The 21,401-nt window shown below is 39.2% G+C and overlaps 1 protein-coding gene across 16 annotated transcripts in view; it reads left to right on the forward strand.

The window, feature by feature from the left end:
* Positions 1–21,401, forward strand: part of Anks1b (ankyrin repeat and sterile alpha motif domain containing 1B) — a 1,103,087-nt gene that overhangs the window by 388,808 nt on the left and 692,878 nt on the right. For all 16 annotated transcript variants that reach the window (XM_032911305.1, XM_032911312.1, XM_032911325.1 and 13 more), the window contains one exon: positions 70–235. In XM_032911305.1, the coding sequence (XP_032767196.1) occupies positions 70–235 (166 nt within the window). The remainder of the gene's footprint in view (positions 1–69; positions 236–21,401) is intronic.

Below are 21,401 nucleotides of genomic sequence, written 5' to 3' on the forward strand. Positions count from 1 at the left end.
TCTGATTTTTATAAAATCAGACGAGGCTGCAGTTTTACTAAGAAGCGTTTTCTTCCCTCTCCTTTCCAGGAGTCTTATCCAAAGAAGAGGAATTACCCCATGGAAATTGTGCCATCTGCTTCTCTGGACACATTCCCTTCAGAAAATGAGAACTTTCTTTGTGAACTCGTGGACACGGCTGTGACAAAGAAGCCTTGCTCCTTAGAAATCGCAAGGGCACCTTCTCCGAGAACTGGTAATATTTCCTGCTCACACTTGGCCAATTCAATTTGCATACTCACATAAGTGAAAATACATTATTAATACTTTATTTAATACTATATTATCAAAATGAAAGTACCTCAGGATAGCCCCAATGATCAAATTTGTATTTCAAGTAAATACAGGTAAGTGATGGGTTTCAATGTGAAACCTCTTAATGATTAAGGGCTCTTCATGAGGGTGGCCTTGCCTTGTTGAAGCTACTTGGATGCATTTTAATTGTTAGGAACCTCAGTCGGATGGAACACTTTGGGTCCTCGGTAGCAGAAGTCTTCATATAGACCTCACAGCATCCTATTTGTTCCTACCTTATCAAATTATATTCACTGCTAAATTTATTTTATTCTTTTATAGCATGTTTATATCTGTTGCTTTCTTTTTTCTTTTTGTCTGTTTTTATATTGTTTGTTTGTTTATTGTTTTGGAGAGGTGGTGGTTTTGGGTCAGGGTCTCACTGTGTAGCTCTGGCTGTCCTAGAATTCACTGTGTAAAACAGGCTGGCCTTAAACTCATAGAGATGTGACTGTTTCTCCCTCCAAAGTACTGGGATTAAAATATAAACAATACCTGGGTTTAGTTTTTTTTTGTTTTTTTAATTCATGTTACAAACTAGTAGGTAAGGCAAGACAACTATTGTCACCATTCCCTGCTAAAGAAAGTGAATTTGTATCCTTATTTACAATAAATAAATGGTTGGGCCTATGACTGAACATGAGTTTTTGCCTGTCCATTGATGATATACAATATGTTTCTATAAAAGTGAGTGGAGGAGGAAAAACTCAAGTCATTACTCAACATATCAACAGGACCTTTGGTAAAGTTTGGAAGAGAAGCTCTTTGGAGCAAGGGAAAGGTTGACAATCGAATGGCTGCCAATCTTTGTATGATAAACTGTAGAAGCGAGCTTGTAAACCCACATGAGAAATGGTAAAACCGTGAGACTCTGGAGATCAAAATGGACAACAGTAAAGAGTTATGAAGGTGGCACGGGAAAAAAGCAGGGAAGAGAAGGAAGTGGTAATTCATTTTAGGAAGATTACAGCTTGGTCTAGTTTGATGGTAGGAAGGATTTTCTGGTGGAGCGACATACTGCAATTGAAACATCCAAAGAAAGAAAAGAATGGGTAGACGTCATCCACCAATAGCTCAGGTAAATACAGACATTCCTCGGCCAGAGACGGAAACAGGTAAGTATGGTTATTAGTATAGAGAAATCCTGCTACATTTTCAAATGTTTTTATTTCTGCCTAAGTTCAGTGGGATAGTTCAGTGGGCAGAGTGCTTGTCTCGTATGTGCAGGGCTCATGGTTCAGGTCTTGGTATTTAGAATGGGGTGGAGAAGCAAGGGTTGAAAGAAGGAGTTAGAGAGGGGTTAAAATAAAACCCAGAAAAGCCATTATAAACAATTGGCTAGAAGCTTTAAAAGACGAATGAGTAGATTTTAGGAGTGCTGAGTCGGAAGAACCATATGAATCGTACGCATGCAGATGGGAGATGGTTTTTTGATAAGGTGGAAAAAATAGTAATAAAATATTAAAAATTATGAAGTACTTATTACATGTTCTAAGTATTTTATATGTATCGCCTCATATGACTCTTAGGATGCTGTGAGCTATTAATATTATCCATCACTTCAAATGAAGAAATGGAGGCCCTGGTAGCATCGCAGGATCTGGGGCTTGAACTTGAGGGATAGAATTTGTTTTGCTAATCCTGTGCTGTGGTATGACCTTATATCAGGGGACAAGGTGAATTAGGAATGGTGAACAAAGAACTGGGTGTTAAGGAAGGTGGGGATCAGAGAGAAGGTCTCAGGTGACAGTAAAAATCAGAAAAGGATAGCAGAAGATCAGGTGAGTGCAGGCTATAGATGAAGGCAGGCTAAATGAGTGATTCATATACTATCACAAAGAATAAAGCCAGTGCTCAAAGCATCTACAGAAATGGGTGAAAGTAAGAGAGGTAACAAGGCACATGGTGGACTTGAGGGGAATGGTTCATTGAGGTAGGTATTGTTAAAATATGCAAAGCTGTAAGGGAGTTTTGACTAGGCTGTAGGTCCAGAAGTGCAAGTGTAGAAGGGCGGTTTCTCCTTGGTCTTCTGTCTTGGTCTTGATGTGCTGGAAGTATCCTGAATGCTAAGGACCTTGGGATAAAGAAGAGTTGTGCCCAAGGACAAAGGCTAATTAGGCACCAGTCAATTCTCTATTACAAACAAGGAATGCTATGTAAAATTATAAGGAAGAGAAATGTCTTGACAGCACCAAAAAGCTCATAAGAAATTCAAATGGTTGGCTTCCCCCTGATTTTGGAGTCTGTTTTTCAATACATTTGAGAAGCAGGCAGACCAAAGCATTGGAGCACATGGGAAGCCTGCACAGAAGCAAAGCCACATTTGTCGTAAGTAACCTACTGTCGAGATGTGGTGCTTGGACAGATGAACTTAGATGTAGAAAGATCTCCATGCCTGCCCAGTATGAAGAATCTACTGTGAACACCATTCTCCATAGATTGGAGTTTAAAGGTTAACCTGAATAGTAATCACAAATAATGCTGTCTCGAGCCCGCCATCCAATCACAGTCTTGATTTGTTGTGACCAGAACAAGGTGGAGGATTCCTGAAGAACTCAGTGTAAACTAGCCCTCATACACATTAGCACCCCAAATTCGTCTCATGGAGAAGTTCTGAAAACTGAATTTAGTTTAAAGCAATATGCTTGGGAATGGCACAGAAACAATTATTTCTCCTTTTGGAAGGAGAGTAGGATACTCTGATTTAGGCACACAAATTATATGAGAAATGTTCTCTTAACATTTCTTCTATCAAATATCTTTCCTATTAAAATTAGCCATTTAAAATAATTATAACTGAAGAGAATGGATCCTCAGACAAGAACCAGCAGAAAGGAGGAAAAAATACACACACCTGAAGAACACTTCACATATTGTAATTATCAGACATAGAGTATGAAATGACTACACAAAAATGATCATATGGGAGCAATTTCAGGCAAAGAGAGGCTTCTAGAACTGAAAAAGGATAGTACCTACAACATAAGACCTGAAAGAGCTTGAAGGGGCTTGAGACCCTATATGAACAACAATGCCAACCAACCAGAGCTTCCAGGGACTAAGCCACTACCCAAAGACTATACATGGACTGACCCTGGGCTCCAACCTCATAGGTAACAATGAATAGCCTAGTAAGAGCACCAGTGGAAGGGGAAGCCCTTGGTCCTGCCAAGGCTGGACCCCCAGTGAACATGATTTTTAGGGGGAGGGCGGCAATGGGGGGAGGATGGGGAGGGGAACACCCATATCGAAGGGGAGGAGGAGGGGTTAGGGGGATGTTGGCCTGGAAACCGGGACAGGTAACAACAATTGAAATGTAAATAAGAAATTCCCAATTTAATAAAGATAGAGAAAAAAAGAATTCAAAAACAAGGGTATATCCATAGCTCTATGAGATTCCAGATGAAGGAAGTGTTAAAGAATGGGAAATAGGCCAAGAAGAAAATTCTCAGATCACTCTGCAGAAAGGAAAATGGTAAAATAGAAGCAGATACATCGTGGAGTGTATATACCAAGAATTCCTCACATCTATGATCAAAGTTTCAGAGTTCTGAAAGTGATATATTTGAGGAGACAGTGTCCCAAATAGCCCTGCCCTAAGGCATCTGAGAAGGTTGTTAAGTGAATGGTAAAGTTTGTCAGATTGTCTGATATGTAAGGATATAATAATTCAGAGTCCTTTGAAGGCGATAGGAAAGAGCCTTTAACCTCTCTTGGAAGCAGCAGGTACAATCGTGAAGAGAGGATACCTGTGTATTCTGTCTATTGCTATTTAAAAGCCTCTAAGCTTGCACAGATAACAGTAATTTATTGTCTCATGGATCTACGAGACTATCAGGGTTCTTTTTACAAGGATCACCTTTCTACTACAGTGTGTCAGCCAGGACTGCTCACTTGGAACATGTGTAAGGCCATCTTTACTCTTCTTTCCCCTTTTCCATGTTAGAAATTGAACCCAGGGCACCCTATGTGCTAGGCGCTCTAACTCTGAGCTGCATCTCCAGCCTATAGATAGCCACTGGTGCCAAGTCTAGTTAGAAGATGGAGCCCAGCCTGACAGCTGCAGGTTGTAATGGCTATGAACTGCGAGCTTAGCTGAGGCTGTGGTGTGGGGAAGATCTACCTTCTGTGGATTCAGAAGATCCCTGTGTCACCCCACTACCAGCGGAAATGCTAGGACTTCTATTCTGTTAACCATTGTGTGCTCTGCAGATCTTGGATGCCAGCATGTCCAGGCTTCTGGTGAGGGCTCTCTTGCTGGCTTGTGGAAAGCTGCAGTTCGCTGTGCTCATGCCTGTTCTTTATGTGTGTATTGAGTTGATAATGCTGCTGCTGATGGCCAAAAATTCAGTAACCCCGTTGCTCCTGCCTCCTGATTATTAGGGTCATAGGTTTGAGATAGCACATGTGGCCTATGAAACACTCTTGCATTTTTGGCCATGATAAGTGGCCGTATTTAAGGCAAAGACTTCAGAGAGATCAGAACCATCTTTCACAGCTTGCAGTTGCTGTTTCTCTCTTTGAAGCCCCCACCAATGGCTTTAGCAAAACTCCTTGAGTCCCCACACACCCTCTCTGACCCCCTCGAGCTTTTAGACATTCATAGTTATTTAATTTCTGGTTCCCCATCTTCTGCCTCCATACATGTCACAACGTTAAAGCTATATAGTTTAGGTTTTCTATTAGAACACCCATTTCCAACTGCCTAAGTCTCTTCTGGTATTGATTACCACATAACACACCAACCTTAATACTTAGTTGAAATAACAGCATCAATACACCATCATTTATTTTGCTTGTAAATCTTTAGCTCTGGGATGGCTCTACAGGAGTTTCTTGCCTGCTGTTCCAACTAATTATGCTAGGGCACCTTGACTAAATATCATAGTAGAATCTGTGTGCAATATCATATCAAAAACCAGGTTTGCTAGCTCAAGCTTATGACCCAGGAGGCAGAGGCAGGTGGATTACTGTGAATTCTAGACTAATTTTAAACAAACAAACATCTTACCTTTCATGTCTGCTGTGGCTTACTGGGATTGTTCATGGTATATATTGAGTTTCCAAAACAAACACCCCAAGAAAATGTGACAGAAGCCGGACTTCTTTTTAAGGCTTAGTTCTGAATGGTGATATCATTCTCCAATAGTCAAGAGCCTTCCTGCATTAAAGTGGTGGGAATTTGCTTTCTCTGACCAGTGATAAGGGAATGCTAACTACATCACAGCATAAAAAGTTATTTGTCCAACTGCTTTTGGAAAGCACAAATTCATATAACTGAGTTGCTGTTATTTTGTAAAAAGTAACTTTTATTCACGAGATGTAATTGTCATCTCAGAGGTTTTCTGTTGAATACGCTTATCCTTTCCAGTTCTTTCTGAACTCTGGCTGGCTAGTTCAACTCAGCTATTTTGGCTCAAACTCTTTTCCAAGATGACTGACTCAATCCGGCTTCCCTCAGCTTCTCACTGAATTGTTCTTCTTGGCCTCAAACTAACTCTGACGAATTGTTCTAATCTTCTGGCTCCTTCTTATTCTCTGTCTCCAACTGTGTCTGTTTATCTGCACTGAACTGAATGAAGGCACAAGCAAACTGAGCTCCACTACACTGCACTCGCTACACTGACTCACAACTGACTGACTGTCTCTCCCTGTGCTTAATAGCAGAAATATCTTCTCTCCCCTGTGTTCTTCTCCTAAGAGTTAAGCCTATCTTATCTCTGACTCATTCTGTCAGATCTTTCTCTGATTCATCACTTTGTCTGCCCATCAATTAAACATCACTTTCAAACGTGGTTGCTGTCTTCTGCAAACTAACTTTGCCTTAAAGGTGCATACTAAGTCTGTGTCTGTATTCCAGCCGGAGGTATTAAAGGTGTGTGGCAGATCGCACAGACCTGGGTCTTTGGATATGATCCCTTTGCCAGAGCAGCCATGTTGCTGGATTAAAATTCCTCTGCAGTTTTGTTTTCTAAACGGAACATGAGTTAATCTACATGGATATATGATTCCCTCTATTGTCTTTGATACTTGGGTTTAATATAAAATTCAGCTTGACAAATTGACCCAGATGAATTCATAAAAGTTTATACTTTGCTCTCTGGGCTGTGTTTATGAATTCTACCAGTGGGGAGTCTAGAACTAAAGTGAAAAGTATGTGCTTTTTAATCATAGAAATAAAAAATGAATATCGATACCTGGCAGGGACTCCCAAGGAATTGCTCTCTATAAACATAAAAGCTAGCGAGATACCATCAGCATAGTTGTGTCTTTATTGTCTAGATTGGGAAATATTTTGCACCCCCTCCTCTATCTCTGCTCTATTCTAGTCATTCAGTTAAACTGTGTCTCTAGGATTCATGGATCCTGACATTTTCAAGTCTCTCACTGCTATGAGTATTTTATGACTGTGTTTAGCTTTGCACTGTCTTTTCATGACAAGCCTAGTGAGCTGATGAACTTCAGGAAGGCACTGGATTCTCTTGGAATTACAGATGTGTTCACTCTGCTACCTCAGAATTTTCAGATGTGGAAACAACTCCTAGTGCAGACAAGTTTCAGACCAGATGGGGTGAAATCTATATGTTCACTGAGCACCTCTGGTGTTCCAGGTATTATGTTAAGTGTTGCCAAGGAAATAGAGTTAAGGTGTAAGTCCTCAAAATTAGAAAATTTGAAGGTTAGTAAGTGTAACAAGAAAAGCCAAGTACTCCTGGATGGTAGGAAAAGAGGGATGTGAGTTATAACTTCCTTCCAACAGATGCTCCCTGATCTTGGCCTTAACTACAGAAGGTTGAATGGATGGATGGGAGGTGTATGACATTGTAGCCAAGGGACAATATGTGTAGAGTTTCATGGGCATGGAAGAATGAAATTCATCCAGAGACTAATCTCTTAGGGTATAGGAGGCTGCTAAGGTGGAATGAATACAAAGAGAGATTATGGCGTTATTTGGTATTTGTTTTAGAATGACTATTAGGAAACAAAATGGGTTTGAATTGTTCAGAGGTTAGGTTGGAAGCAGGAAGAATATCTAGCCAATCAATGTGTATCCTGGTTAGAGCCTTGAATGTCACCTTGACACAACTTAGAGTCATCTGAGAGGAGAATCTTCAATTGAAGGATTAACTAGCTCAGACTGGTCAGTGAACATGTGTATGGGTGATTATCTTGACTATTAATTGATGTTGATGGGCCCAGCCCTAAGCATCATTAGGTTCATGTCCTAAGTCTAGGACAATTTAGACTATGTAGTAAAGTTAATTAAGCATGGGCCAGACAGTGAGCCAGCATGCATCATTCCTCAATGACTTCTGCTTCAAGATCTCCCCTTAACTTTCTGTCCAGACTACCCTCAGTAATGGATTTTTGCCTGAAACTGTAAGTCCTTAATTCCCCAAAGTTTCTTTTTGTTGTGGTATTTTTTCCAACAATATAAAGGCAACTTAAATAGTATACAATCAGAAAGAAATGACTGGCCAGCCAAAGGTAACTCTAGTGAAGGGGGTGAGGGATGCTGAGAGCTGCATAGGAGTAAAGATCATTCCTTCTTTCTTCAGAGACTATGACATTTTGGAAATAAATAGCCAGTGCCTTAAAGAACCATATCTCCAGGAATGCATGCAAGGGATAACTCTGTTGAATGGTTTGGTGTAGGTTTAAAGCAAAATGGAATAACTATTCTGCATAGAAACTGCCCTGGAAACTTTCCTTGTGGGAAGGAGGAAGGGCAAGAGACACGAGAGACATGGAAAAGGATGGCCATGTCTATTTTTTTGTTTTGCATCTTAAGATTTTTATACTAAATTTTTATTTTTCTACCATTTTAATGTTCTCTTTTCATTTTTATTTTTACAAATCTTGGTATGGTTTTTTTATTTTTATTGATTATTTCATTTATTTATATTTCAAGTGTTATCCCTCTTCCCAGTTTCCCCTCAACAAATCCCCTATCCTCTCCCTCTCCCCCTGCTTCTATGACTGTACTCCCCCACCCACCTACCCACTCCTGTCTCAGTGCCTTAGCATTCCCCTACCCTTGGTCATCGAGCATTGACAGGACCAAGTGGCTTCCCTCCCATTGGTGCCAGATAAGGCAACCCTCTGCTACATATACAGCTGAAGCCATAGGTCCCCCCTCCCCATGTGAACTCTTTCATTGGTAGTTTAAAGCTCCCAAGGATGGCTGTATGTTTTTTTTATTGGATTTTTTTAAATGTACATTTCAAATGCTATCCCCTTTTCTGGTTTCCTCTCCAGAAACCTGCTATCTCCCTCTGCTTCTGAGGGTGCTCCCCAACCCACCCATCCATCAACTCCCTCCCACCTCCCTGCTCTGACATTCCCCTATACTGGGGCACCAAGTCTTGACAGGATCAAGGCATCCTCCCATTAGTGCCCAACAAGGTCATTCATTCTCTGCTACATATGTAACTGGAGCCATAGGTCCATCCCTGTATACTCTTGGGATGGTGGTTTAGTCTCTGGGAGCTCTGAGTGGTATGGTTGGTTGATATTGTTGTTCTTATGGGGAGCCTCTCAGGAGACAGCTATATCTGGCTCCTGTTAGCATGCACTTCTTGGCATCTGCAATTTGTCTGAGTTTGGTGGCTGTATATGGGATGGATCCCCAGGTGGGGCAGTCTCTGGATGGCCTTTCCTTCAGTCCCTGTTCTACACTTTGTCTCCATATTTCCTCATGTGAGTATTTTTGTTCCCCCTTCTAAGAAGGACTGAAGCATCTACGCTTTGATCTTCCTTCTTTTTGACCTTCATCTGCTCTGTGAATTGTGTCTTGGGTATTCTGAGCTTTTGGGCTAATATCCACTTATCACTGAGTGCATACCATGTGTGTTCTTTTGTGATTGGGTTACTTCACTCAGGATGATATTTTCTAGTTCATTCCATTTGCCTAAGAATTTCATGAAGTCATTGTTTTTGATAGCTAAGTAGTACTCCATTGTGTAGATGTACCACATTTTCTGTATCTATTCCTCTGTTGAGGGACATCTGGGTTGTTTCCAGCTTCTGGTTATTATAAATAAAGCTGCTATGAACATAGTGGAGCATGTGTCCTTGTTATATGTTGGAACATCTTTTGGGTATATGCCCAGGAGTCATATAGCTGGGTCCTCAGGTAGTACTCTGTCCAATTTTCTGAGGAACCAGATGGTTGTATCTTAAAAGGAGCACCTAAAGATTGGATTGTTTGCCCTCCACTGTTGTAGTAAATATTGAATCTCAAACAATGGTTTCTACACTTCTTTTGATCATTTTGTTCCCAGATAAAAGACACCCAGTTTTTATATTTATGATAAACTTTTAATGAACTAGAGCTGGGCAGATATCTATCCTCTATGCCATTAATATCTACTTCCCTATCCATAACCATGAGTTATAACATGTTATGTTCCATCCTGGATGCTCTTAACTCCAATTGGCCAGCCCCTTAGCCATGTTTTCATGACTCACTTACTCCATGTTGTCTTCTCCTCTCTCTACCTTCTTCCCAGCCTTGTGGTTTCTCCTCAGACTCCAAGCCCAGGGACTGAAACCCCGCTTATCTCTCTTCTGTCCAGCTATAGGCTGTAGGCATATTTATTCATCAATCAGGGATAACTTAGGTGATGGGGGCAAGGTTATATAGCATCACTTGTGTATGTGCAGATTCTCTCATGCCTGGGGCAACCAGGCCTTGGAAGCCAATATTTAACATTACAATACATAGCAAAGACCAAACCTTAATACTCCTTACAGAAGGAGTATTTATGTGCAGAATTTAGAGATAGTATCTTCATAGAAGTAATAAAGTAAGTAGCATGTCCAACCTATGACCACATACTTCAGAAGAAGCTAAGAATGTAGTTGTAAACATACAAAAGCATTGGAAGCTGTGTTTATTTGTTTGCTTGCTGTTTGTTTGTTTGTTTGTTTGGCAGGGAAGTAACTGGATTGTGTGATTTCCTAGCATCAGCTTTGGAGATGGCAACAATGTGATATTGTAATGTTGAAAGCTTTGGTATGCCTGTCAGAAATATGGTATGAATTGTATTTTTCATAGAAACTGAAAAGTCAGTGTGAGGTGACATAAGCCTATAGCCCTCTACAAGCTAAGCAAAGAGGCTTGAGCAGAACCTTCTCACTGACTTCGCAAGGAATCTGTCCTGCTAATGCCTTGAACGAAGAAGTGAATGTTTGTTGTGTACACCATGCATTTTGCTGTACCACAAAGGTCCAGTGAATCTAAAACAGAGACTTAAAACCAAGCAGACATGTTTAATGCATTAGCATGTATGGATCTGTGTGTAATCCTACCTGACTTATCTTAGAGACTAAGCAATTTCTTCCTGATAACCGGCAAAGCCATTCATAGATAAAATATATCTGTTCTCAAAATATCAGTTAAGTATGCATATTAGTCCCCTTTCTGTATGTATTAAATAGATGAGCAAATTTAATTCTAATATGAAAGTGAATTAGTAGTTTATTTATATTCAAGCATACTTTGTAACTCAATCAAAGGATGAGCGTTTTCTCTAAGGAGCACTTTGCTAGGACCTCAGTGACTGCAGATTGCACAGGGAATGGGAATGATAACACTGGACTGCTAATGTAAGGATTACTGAGGCTCCATTTTTATCCGTGCTGCCACTATTAAATTGTCTGATTCCCCTCAAGCAGAGGAGAGTATATATTCCTGGTGGTGACTCAGTTATATAAATGTGCAACAAAAACAAAAAGAGGAATTAATGAATGAGTTACCTTTAAAAAAAAGTCTGTAATGTCAGTAAGGAGCCTTTGTGACACAGTAGATGCCATCAAAGATGATGTTTGATTGTCTGCCTTTCATTTAATTTTATCCTTCACAAGGGAAATTTTTTAGTTTTGGGGTAACTAAGCAACCTGTTATTTCAAATCACTTAGCGAAGGCTTGGCACAGTATGGGTGCTCAATAAATCCATTTTGATTAATGAGCAATTTATAACAACACCAGCAAAGACGGTTTCCAATCCTGTTGAGAGAGAATGGATGATTTTCGTTAAAAGGGCACGTTCGAAAGTGACATGCTAGGATAGTGGGGGTCTTGGTTACCTCTGATAATGTGCTTACTCCACGGTTTGCCCAGAGTGGAAATGTCACCTGTGAGCAACCCCCTATACCCATTAACACTTTTTCTGCCATCTGTCATAGGCAGGATTGGGGGATGTGCATGTGTGTGTGTGTGTGTGTGTGTGTGTGTGTGTGTGTGTATGTGTGTGTGCTTGAGAGAGTGAAGATTTCTGAATTCTAATGCCAAAATTTTGAAATAAAAGAATTCCAACTGGACCAGGACAAACATTTCTCTGCTAAGCAAGAGAGCAATGTCAACATGATTTCTGAGGGCATGTTTAACTCATTTAAAAGAACAAACTATTTTTAAGGTCCTTGGAAGCACCCTTTTGCATTCAAATATTGATTTTACTGATAAGAACCATTTTTTTAAAATCAGACAGCAGTTATTTATGTGGCATTTGTTCTGTGCTCAGTGGTTTTGTAGCCATTTATTAAGTCAGACATCTCCATGGTGAATTGAGGGCACTGTGCTAGTCAGAGGGGAACAGAGAGACGAAATCCTGGTCCATTAGCCACCTCCTTTATCTGTATGGGCATCTTGAGAAGGCAAGTATTTCACTTTGCTCGAATTGATGGAAGCTATTATATTTTGAAATATTCTAAACAGAGAGAAAAATCACTCTACATGAGTCTTACTTTAAATGGATTAGTACAAATCATAGATTAAGGCTTCTAAAAATACATCGATCTCTTGCTAAGCTGAAAGTACAGGTCTTTTACGGTGAGCCTACTTTTTAGAACCAAGTTTCCCTGTAATGTCAGACTGTGTATAGTAATGAGAGAGGTATTACTTAACTCAGAAATTTATGCCCATGAAATTCAAGCAGCCCCTTCCCCTGCTCCATTTCTCTGGTGTGTTCTAATTCTAGGTGCTTTTCCTTCCTTGCCTCAGTAACTGATCTCATGGTTTAATTCATGAAGAATGTACAAGCTATATGCCTGTAATCTCAGAACTTTTGAGGCTGAAGCAAGAGGATCAATATGTAGAGGTCAGCCTGGGATATATGATACTGCGTCTCTAACAACCAAAAAGACCAAAGAGAAAAAAGTAAATAGGCAGACAGATAGACAGGCAGGTAGACAGACAGACAGACAGATACACACAAACACACACACACACACACACACACACACACGAGAGAGAGAAAGAGACAGAGATAGAGAGACAGAGACAGAGACAGAGACAGAGATAGAGATAGAGATAGAGATAGAGATAGAGATAGAGATAGAGATAGAGATAGAGATAGAAACAGAGATATGCAGAGAGAAAACAGGAAAACTACCCCTGTCTTTGTCTGTCTGTTAATATAGGCAGGTTTTCTCTCCCTGTTATTCTATTCTCTATGCTACAGTCTCTGCCTTCTAAGCCATTTTCCATTTTCATTCACTCTTACTCCCTCCAGTGCATTTATATATTAAGTGGTATTTGTAGTGCACCCACTTAAACACATACATAAACACAAAGTTCTGGGGATCAAAATCAGGTCCTTCCTTTCATGTTAGTCATACCATCTGCTAACAAGATTCTCCACCAATCATACCTTTTGTGTTTAATTGTCTTCTTCTACTGGACATGTATATCAATGTCTAAATCTGTTCTCTTTTCATTAAAAAAAAAACAAGCAAAGCTCAAAAACAACTGACAATGAAAACAAGTGAATGACAAAGAGGGACTTCATGATCCCACTCAACGCTCAGCCTCTCCTCTGTCTCTGATCCCACTGGACACCAGCCTCTCCTCTCTGAGACTCAACAATCTCACTGGAACCCAGCATCTCTTCTCTCCTCACCACATACTCATGACCCCACTGGACACTCAGTGTTTTCTATCTCCCATCCCACTGGACGTTCAGCCTCTCCTCTCTCCTGACCTCACACATGTTTGTTTTCTTTCTCCTCTTTCACTTTCAGCTCACCACAGTGAAGTTTCCATTCCTTATTCCTCTGCTGAACTGTGCTTTTTAAGGTAACCAGGGCCTTGATGCCACAAAACCTAAAAGGGACATTTTTAACCCCCATTTCTCTTAACCTCTCAGCCATACAAGCGGTTAGTCACTCCCCCATGACAGCTTTTTCTCCCTCTGCTGTCCAAGGCAAATTTTCGTCAATTCTGCTCTTCCCTGTTTTGCAGCTGACCCTTTTGAGCAGCTTTGGAATTTTGGAGTTCCTAGAGCTGCAGTTAAAGACCCTCCTTTGTTCTCTTCTATCCCTTTCTCTCTCTTTCTCTCTTGCTCTCTCAATCTCTCACTCCCCCCTCTCTGTCTCCCTGTCCCCCTCCCTTCTTCAACCCCTACTCCCCTTACAGGTGAGTTCATGTAAAGTGTGGCTTTTGTTACAATCAACGTGCTGAAGACTCACATATATTTATTCATAGTTACAAACACTTCTCTTAATTTCAAGTGTACCCATATAACCATTTCCCCATTCACCAACTGCCTACTGAATACATGCATCTCAAATGAACCACAATTAGTGCATATGTTTCTACCTAAACTTCCTGATCTCTCCTTCCCATCATTGTTTTCTCAACAGTTTCCTTCTTTTGTAGACAGATTAATCATCTGTCCACCTGCAGCCACCCAAGTGTCAGACTGCCACCTCCCTCTCCATTAACTCTCAAATTCAGTCATTGAGTCTTAGGGATTTTAGGAAGAATAGGATAATTTTGGTCCTTATTTGCTTCTCTTAGTTCCTACTATCAATTCTTTCTCATGGGTTATGTTAATAGCTCCCCAATTGTCCTATTTAACCTTCTTGCTTTTATACCACAGCCACTAATCCAATTGCATTATTCCAGCAGCTAAAACCCTTTTGTGGCTTGCCATTGCTCTTTTAAAAATGACCAGAATTCTTAATAAGGAGTTCTGACTGGTGTTGAAGATACTGGTAAAATATGCTGGTGACTCAGTACTCACTCTCTTTAACCTTTGGCTTGATCAGCTTCCCCCTTATCATACCAGACTTCTTAGTGACTTCAGTTTTTCAAGAGGATCATCTCCCCACATACCTATCATCCTGCCCCCACTCTCTGCTGCCCAACTCCTTCCCCTATGTGGTTAGCTCATAGTCTTTCTTGGGGAAACTCCTTTGGCATCCACATATATCTTTGCCCCAAAAGAAATGTAAATTCCTAGGCTTTCAACTCTTCTAGTATTTCTTTCCTCGATAAGCCTTCTGATCAAAATTATCAGGGTTATTTCAGGGTTCCAGTTGTTTGATTTCTATCACCCAAAATTTTGCTCTTCCTATCCCAACCATATAGCTTCTATCCAAATCAGTGCCTCAAACCATGTAAAGGAAAAAGTAGGTAATGTGTTTGAATAATTTATCCATAGTAACTTTATTGTAAACTAGTGTGTAAGGTAGTACTCCCATTCCTAATCTGCATATAAGGGGATCAGACCATAAAAATGATTTAGAACTAGCTAGCAAATGAGAGTGCTAGAATGCAGAGGGTTTGTCCATATTCTTAACCATATTCACAATTAAATATCCAATTATTGAAGCCTTCAGTTTGAGGTTATTATCTGCCTGGGTTTGTTTTGTTGTTGTTCTTTTGTTTTTTGTTTTTTTTTTGTTTGTTTGTTTTTGTTTTTGTTCTTTATTCTTTAGTTTTGTATTTAGCTTCACAAGATAAATCTTGATTTTTTTTTTCTTTTCAAAAGAAAAGAGGAAGCTTTGGGAAGTGGTTTACTATTTGTCAGAAAACCTGTGTGTGCCCACCTGTAAACATTGCAGAATGTCTTCATCATTCTAAAGTAAATGGATGGATTTGAGACAACCCAGAAGCCAAAATGACCAATGGTAAAGTAACCATGACACACCCGAAGGGAGGGGTCGCTTAAGTTAGGAAAATATGTTTGTTGTTTGTTGTGTTTTGTCTTGAGACAGGATGTCATGCATCCAGACTTGCCTGAGACTTCCCGTGTGTCTGAGGAGGCTCTTGAACTTCCGATCCTCCTGTCTATCCCTCCTGAGTGTTAGGCTTACAGGGGTACATCCGGTTTGTGTGGAGCTGGGGAATGCAACCTAGAGCTTCATGTGTGCCAATCAATGCTGCCAACTGAGCTACTCCCCACCCTGAAGATAATGCTTTGGAGTGAGGATTATGTAGATTCTTGCTATGGCATGTGGTTATTGAATACCATTCAGTGCTAATAGTATGCACATCTTCAAGTGGGGAAACCAGGAAGATGTTGCATTGAATACTGTCTTTAATGGTAAGATTATATAGTACATGTTCTTTTGTTTATATACTTTCATATTCTCCAAAAATTTCTAACATAAATTATTATTATAATAGAGAATGATTTAGAATAACTTAATCATCTATAACGCTAACTATATTTCTCCTATGGATTCTAGTCCACATTAAATATGTACCTTATTTTCTTCTTTGAAAAAAGTAAAATATACTTTGCATGTAAATGAGCTATAAAACAATGGCATTCTGGCAATAGTACTTCATCCATACAAGTTTTTAACTATTTTTGCTCATACTTCATAATCTTTAAGTTTTATGCACTAACACAAAAAGTGCACATGGTAATTTGGTAATGCATGATGTTCAATATGCATATCTAGCATGTAATTAGATTAAAGATACCTGTCTCCTAAAATGTTTATCACCCTCTTCCTTCAATAGTATTCAATGTCCCTTTCTGCCTAGCTTCTAGAGTTGGAGTGCACAGTTTCTCTCTCGGAGTGCTGTGAGAATATTTGCATTTCCAAGATCTGATTCTGTATGCTGATTGAAACCTTGATAAAAGTAATTTTTCAGAGTCCAGAGTGTTGACTATTACACGATGGAGCCATGTGATGAAAGCTATTTTCAATGCTTCTAAGAGGCAATGTCTTTGTAGCTCATGGGAGTTCGCAGTTGCATAATTTCAGTCCATTCAAATTATTAAGTTGTTACTCCATAGACTTACTCATTAATATTCTTCTGTCTAAACCACTGCTGCATACATACAGCACGAAATTGGAAACTGTATCGTTCTTCGCATACAATCTCGCAGAAGTCCTTCATGATGCTTGTAGACCTATATTTAACACCTTTATTCCCATCCCTACATTGTCTAGACATGCCAGATGTATCTACTGCAAGCTTACTAACTCACTTTACATTCTTTTATATAGATGCTCTATCATTCATAGCCTATTATTCTATGACTGTTCTCTCTTTAGGTACTCCCACACCCCAATTAAGAAACATTAACTAAATTAGCTGACATACAGCTTCAGTCACACTGTACATTTAAATGGGAGAAAATTATATAAATTCTTATTGTATTCAAGATTCTACCCAGTGAATTGCATTTTATATTCATATTAGAATACACAAATTTGAGAAATCCAAACTATATTGTTCTTTTAATGTACTTGAGGCAACTTTTTAAAATATGGGAAAGATAAAATTATAGTTTATTTGGTATTAATTTTCTTCTTAGATCACTTTTTTAAAATTGAGAATTAAAATTATTTCATCATTTAGCCTCAGCTAAGAAAGCAACATATTTATAAATGTATCAGCTCATTACATTGGTCTTAGTATGTAATACTGCAATGGAGCAAAATAATTAGTAACTTGTTGAAGGAAATGAAAATTCATTGAAAAATCATCTGCCACTTTGCATATAGACTTCCCAGGTCTTCCTTGGTGTTTCTTCTTGCTCTATGGAATGTTCCCTTTCCATCCAATCATTCACTCATCCATCTATCTCATAAGCACCTCTTAAAGATTCTGGATCTCCAGGATCAGTAGATTTGTAAGACTCACATAAAATAGCTGGGCATGGGGTCCACACCTTTAATCCCAGCACTAAGCAGGCAGAGGCAGGCGGATCTCTGAGTTCAAGGCTAGTTTGCTCTGTAGAATGAATTGAGGACAGCTAAGATTATACAGAGAAATCCTGTCTCAGAAAAAAAAAAGACTCACACAAAAAAGAAAGCAACAAAAATGATATAAATTTTAGCTGGAATACATTGCATAAAATAATGCAAGCACCATGCAACCAGACCCTGTGTGCAGTCCCAGAAGATGCAATAGTCATCCAAGCAGACTCTTTCAAGCTGCGTTTCCAGCTGCATTCATTATTGCCTCAGGGCACACCCATTCTGTGTGGCTTACTCTTCCACTTCTAGAGAGAACATGGAGGGAAACTGCACATCATTTAATCACATGGTTTGTGCTTTTAATTTCCATAGATCTATTTAACTTGTTAAGGACCATCTCCTGTGTCTCTTACCTGTGAGTAAACAGAATAAAAAGCGAGTACTGGGATGCTAAGAGCTGTGCCATGAGCACGGTGAATTAGTTGAGCAGTTCCTTTTGATGATTAAGTGACATTTAATCACAGGCATCTATAGGGATCCTGGGTCACCATTACAACTGAAGTATTTTGATAAAGCAAGGGAGAGAACATTTTGTCTAAGTCTTGAGACACAGTGATACGGAAATGTCTCCAAACCTCTATAAATTCATGTACTTTTTTACTTAATTATTTTCCTAAGGAGATCCTGTTGGTTTCATGTTGTTATTTTAAAATTTTAACATCACTGCTAATTAATGCTTATTTTCCTCCAAATAGCTTTTATGAATGTTTATGGTCTCATTATAAAATTGAATAAATTATCTTAATACTTTTGCTTAAGGCATACGAAGTAAAATAAAAAAATCTTTATATCCTACTTCTCAGAGCAACAAACAAGCATACTTTTTTCTATTTTTCTGTGCATATTTTTGCATATATATTAAGACTTGGTATACATGCATTTGCACTGTATTCACCTTTAAAGTAAACATGGTTCTGTCTATTGAAGTAAAGCATGTGCTATCAGACTCAGAAGATCTGTAAGGTTTCTGATAGCAGAACCTTTAGCCCTACTTTCTCCCACGGGTACATCAAACCAAAAGCAAAGGATAAATGGAAAATTATAAGCCCAGCATTCTGAAAAGCAAGATATTTGCATGCATGACTAGAAGAGAAACACAAAAAGCTAAGTGAGACCTGAATGGCAGTTCAGCTAATGGCTTGTCTAGGAAGTGGGGGCACATCCGTGGGCAGAATGCATACTCATGGGCAATGGGGCCTGGAGAGCTTCATTTGAGTTAAGGCCAAAAGTCAGACTCGTGCTGAAAGTGAGCAGCAGAACACATTAAAATCTCAGGGCCTAAGAACAAGGAAGATAATGGTTCCTGCTCATTGAGTGAACACGTTAAAACAAGCTAGATAAACAAAGATACTAAGCCTTTTTATTAAACACATTTCTACAGGACATTTTAAGAGGAAACATCGAAAGTTAGAAACATAGTTTATGTTTTCTAAGCAAATGGTGGAAAAAAGAGAATAAAGGAATGTTTATTATTATTAATACTGTTGGAGCACTCACTCTAATTAGCTCACTCTAATACTAAGAAAAAGAAGAAAATTAACACACATACATGCACATACACACAAGAAAAATTAATGAAAAAGTGACCATGTAGAATGTAACTTTTAAAATTCTTGCTACTTTTTAAAAAGTGATCTAGAAAGACAGAGTTATAGACTATTTCTTAAATGAAAAAACGAAATGAAACACTGGGGCTGTGGAGATGGCTTGGCCAGTTAAATGTTTCCTGGGCCCACCTGGGAACCTGGGTTCATATCCTCAGCACCTGTGTACACGTTGAGTACGGCAGCATGTGCCTGCATTCCCAAACTAAGTAGGCACGGACAGGAGAACTCCTAAGACTGAGTCAGTCTCAACATAACTAGCAAGTTCCAGGGTCAGTGAGAGACACTGTCTCAAGAAACAAGGTGGAAAGTGACCCCTGTCCTCCATGCCCATAAATATAATGTGCACAGATAGACCTCCTACTTGTACACACACACACACACACACACACACACACTCACACACACACACACACACACACACACACACCACACACACCCCACACCCCCACACACACACACACACCACACACACACACACACACACACACACACACACACACGCACACAGTATATATAGTAAACAAAGTCAAAATAACTAAATGCACTGAAGAGCAATATTACCAGTTATAATCTAATTGGAGATTAGATACCATACAACAAAACAAAATGACAAGCCTAAGTAAACATAATACTGAGGAATAAAAAAACATACAAATGTTACATGTAATAATTTGTGCTACTTAGGTTTGAAACATTAAAGGTGGAAAAAAAACAAGGAAAACTTAGAAGGAAGCTGAAAATCATACCTCAAGGTTATGTTATACTTTTTCATAATATTGATGAATATTCATAATATTAATGAATAAAAATATAGAATATAGGATATTGACTAATATAGTAAAGAAATTTTAATGAACATTTCATATTTATTCATTTGACTGTGATTTTGGCCAACTGTAAACCATATGGATTCTTGCATAGAAATAAATCTATTTAGATAAGGTCTAGTGGAAAATTAAAATTCTACTAGAGAATTATGAGATCAAAATCTAATATATTTTACCTAGTGTAAAATTTATTTAATTAAACCATCAAGCAATTACTTATAGAATGTGAAGACCCACTTGTGATGATATCAAATGTTAATTGACTCAAGAAAATTTAAATTACAGTTATGTTTATTAATTGTACATGCCATGGGAGATAATTCATGATTAGTACTTTGGATATTTATTATCTTAAAGATCCTTAGGTGAGGCAGTCTCTGGATGGCCTTTCCTTCATTCTTTACTCCACTCTGTCTCTGCACTTCCTTTTGACAGGATGAACTCTGGACTAGTAATTTTGAGATGGGGAGATGACCCCATCTTTCAACCAGGGACTGTGATTATCTACTGGATATCACTCTACATGTTCTCTCTCCCCTTTGTTGCATGTTTTTGCTAATGTCTTCCCTGTTGGGTCCAGGGAACCTCTTCAGTCCCTGGCATCTGGGACTTTCTAGTGGCTATTTCCAGTTCCCCCTCCCCCACTGCTACTTCTCCCCTATCTCCTCCCATATCTGAACCAGCCCCCCATTTTGCCCCCTCCCTTTTCCCTCCCAAATCCCTCTCTTCCTCTTCTTCCCAAGATTATTTTCTTCCCCCTTCTGAGTAGGACTGTAGCATCCACACTTTGGTGTTGTCTTCTTTCTTCTTGGGTTTCATATGGTCTGTGAGTTGTATAGTGAGCATTCTGAGCTAACTTTGGCTAATATCCACTTATAAGTGAGTCCATGTATGTTCTTTTGTGACTGGGTTACCTCACTCTGGATGATATTTTCAAGTACCATCCATTTGCCTGTGAATTCCATGAAGTCATTGTTTTAAGAGTGGAGTAGTATTCTATTGTGTATTGTACCACATTTTCGGTATCTATTCCTCTGTTGAGGGACATCTGTGTTCTTTCCAGCTCCTGGCTATTATAAATAAGGCTGCTCTGAACATAGTGAAGCATGCGTCCTTGTTATATGTTGGAGCATCTTTTGGGTATATGCCCAAGAGTGGTATAACTGGGTCTTCAGGTAGTTCAATGTCCAATTTTCTGAGGAACCACCAGACTGATTTCCAGAGTGGTTGTACAGGCTGGCAATCCCACCAGCAATGGAGGAAGGAGTGTTCCTTTTTCTCCAAATCCTCACCAGAATCTGATGTCACCTGAGTTTTTGATCTTAGTCATTCTGATTGATGTAAAATGGAATCTCAGGGTCATTTTGATTTGCATTTCCCTGATGACTAAGGATGTTGAGCATTATTTTAAGTGCTTCTCAGCCATTGGAGAGTCCTCAGTTGAGAATTCTCTGTCTAGCTCTGCACCCCATTTTAATAGGGTTATTTGGTTCTCTGGAATCTAACTTCTTGAATTCTTTGTATATATTAGATATTAGCCCTCTATAATATGTAGGATTGGTAAAGATCTTTTCCCAATATGTGGGTTGAAATTTTGTCCTATTGACAGTGTCCTTCACCTTACAGA

Source organism: Rattus rattus, chromosome 1 (assembly GCF_011064425.1).
Source record: "Rattus rattus isolate New Zealand chromosome 1, Rrattus_CSIRO_v1, whole genome shotgun sequence".
NCBI lineage: Eukaryota > Metazoa > Chordata > Mammalia > Rodentia > Muridae > Rattus > Rattus rattus.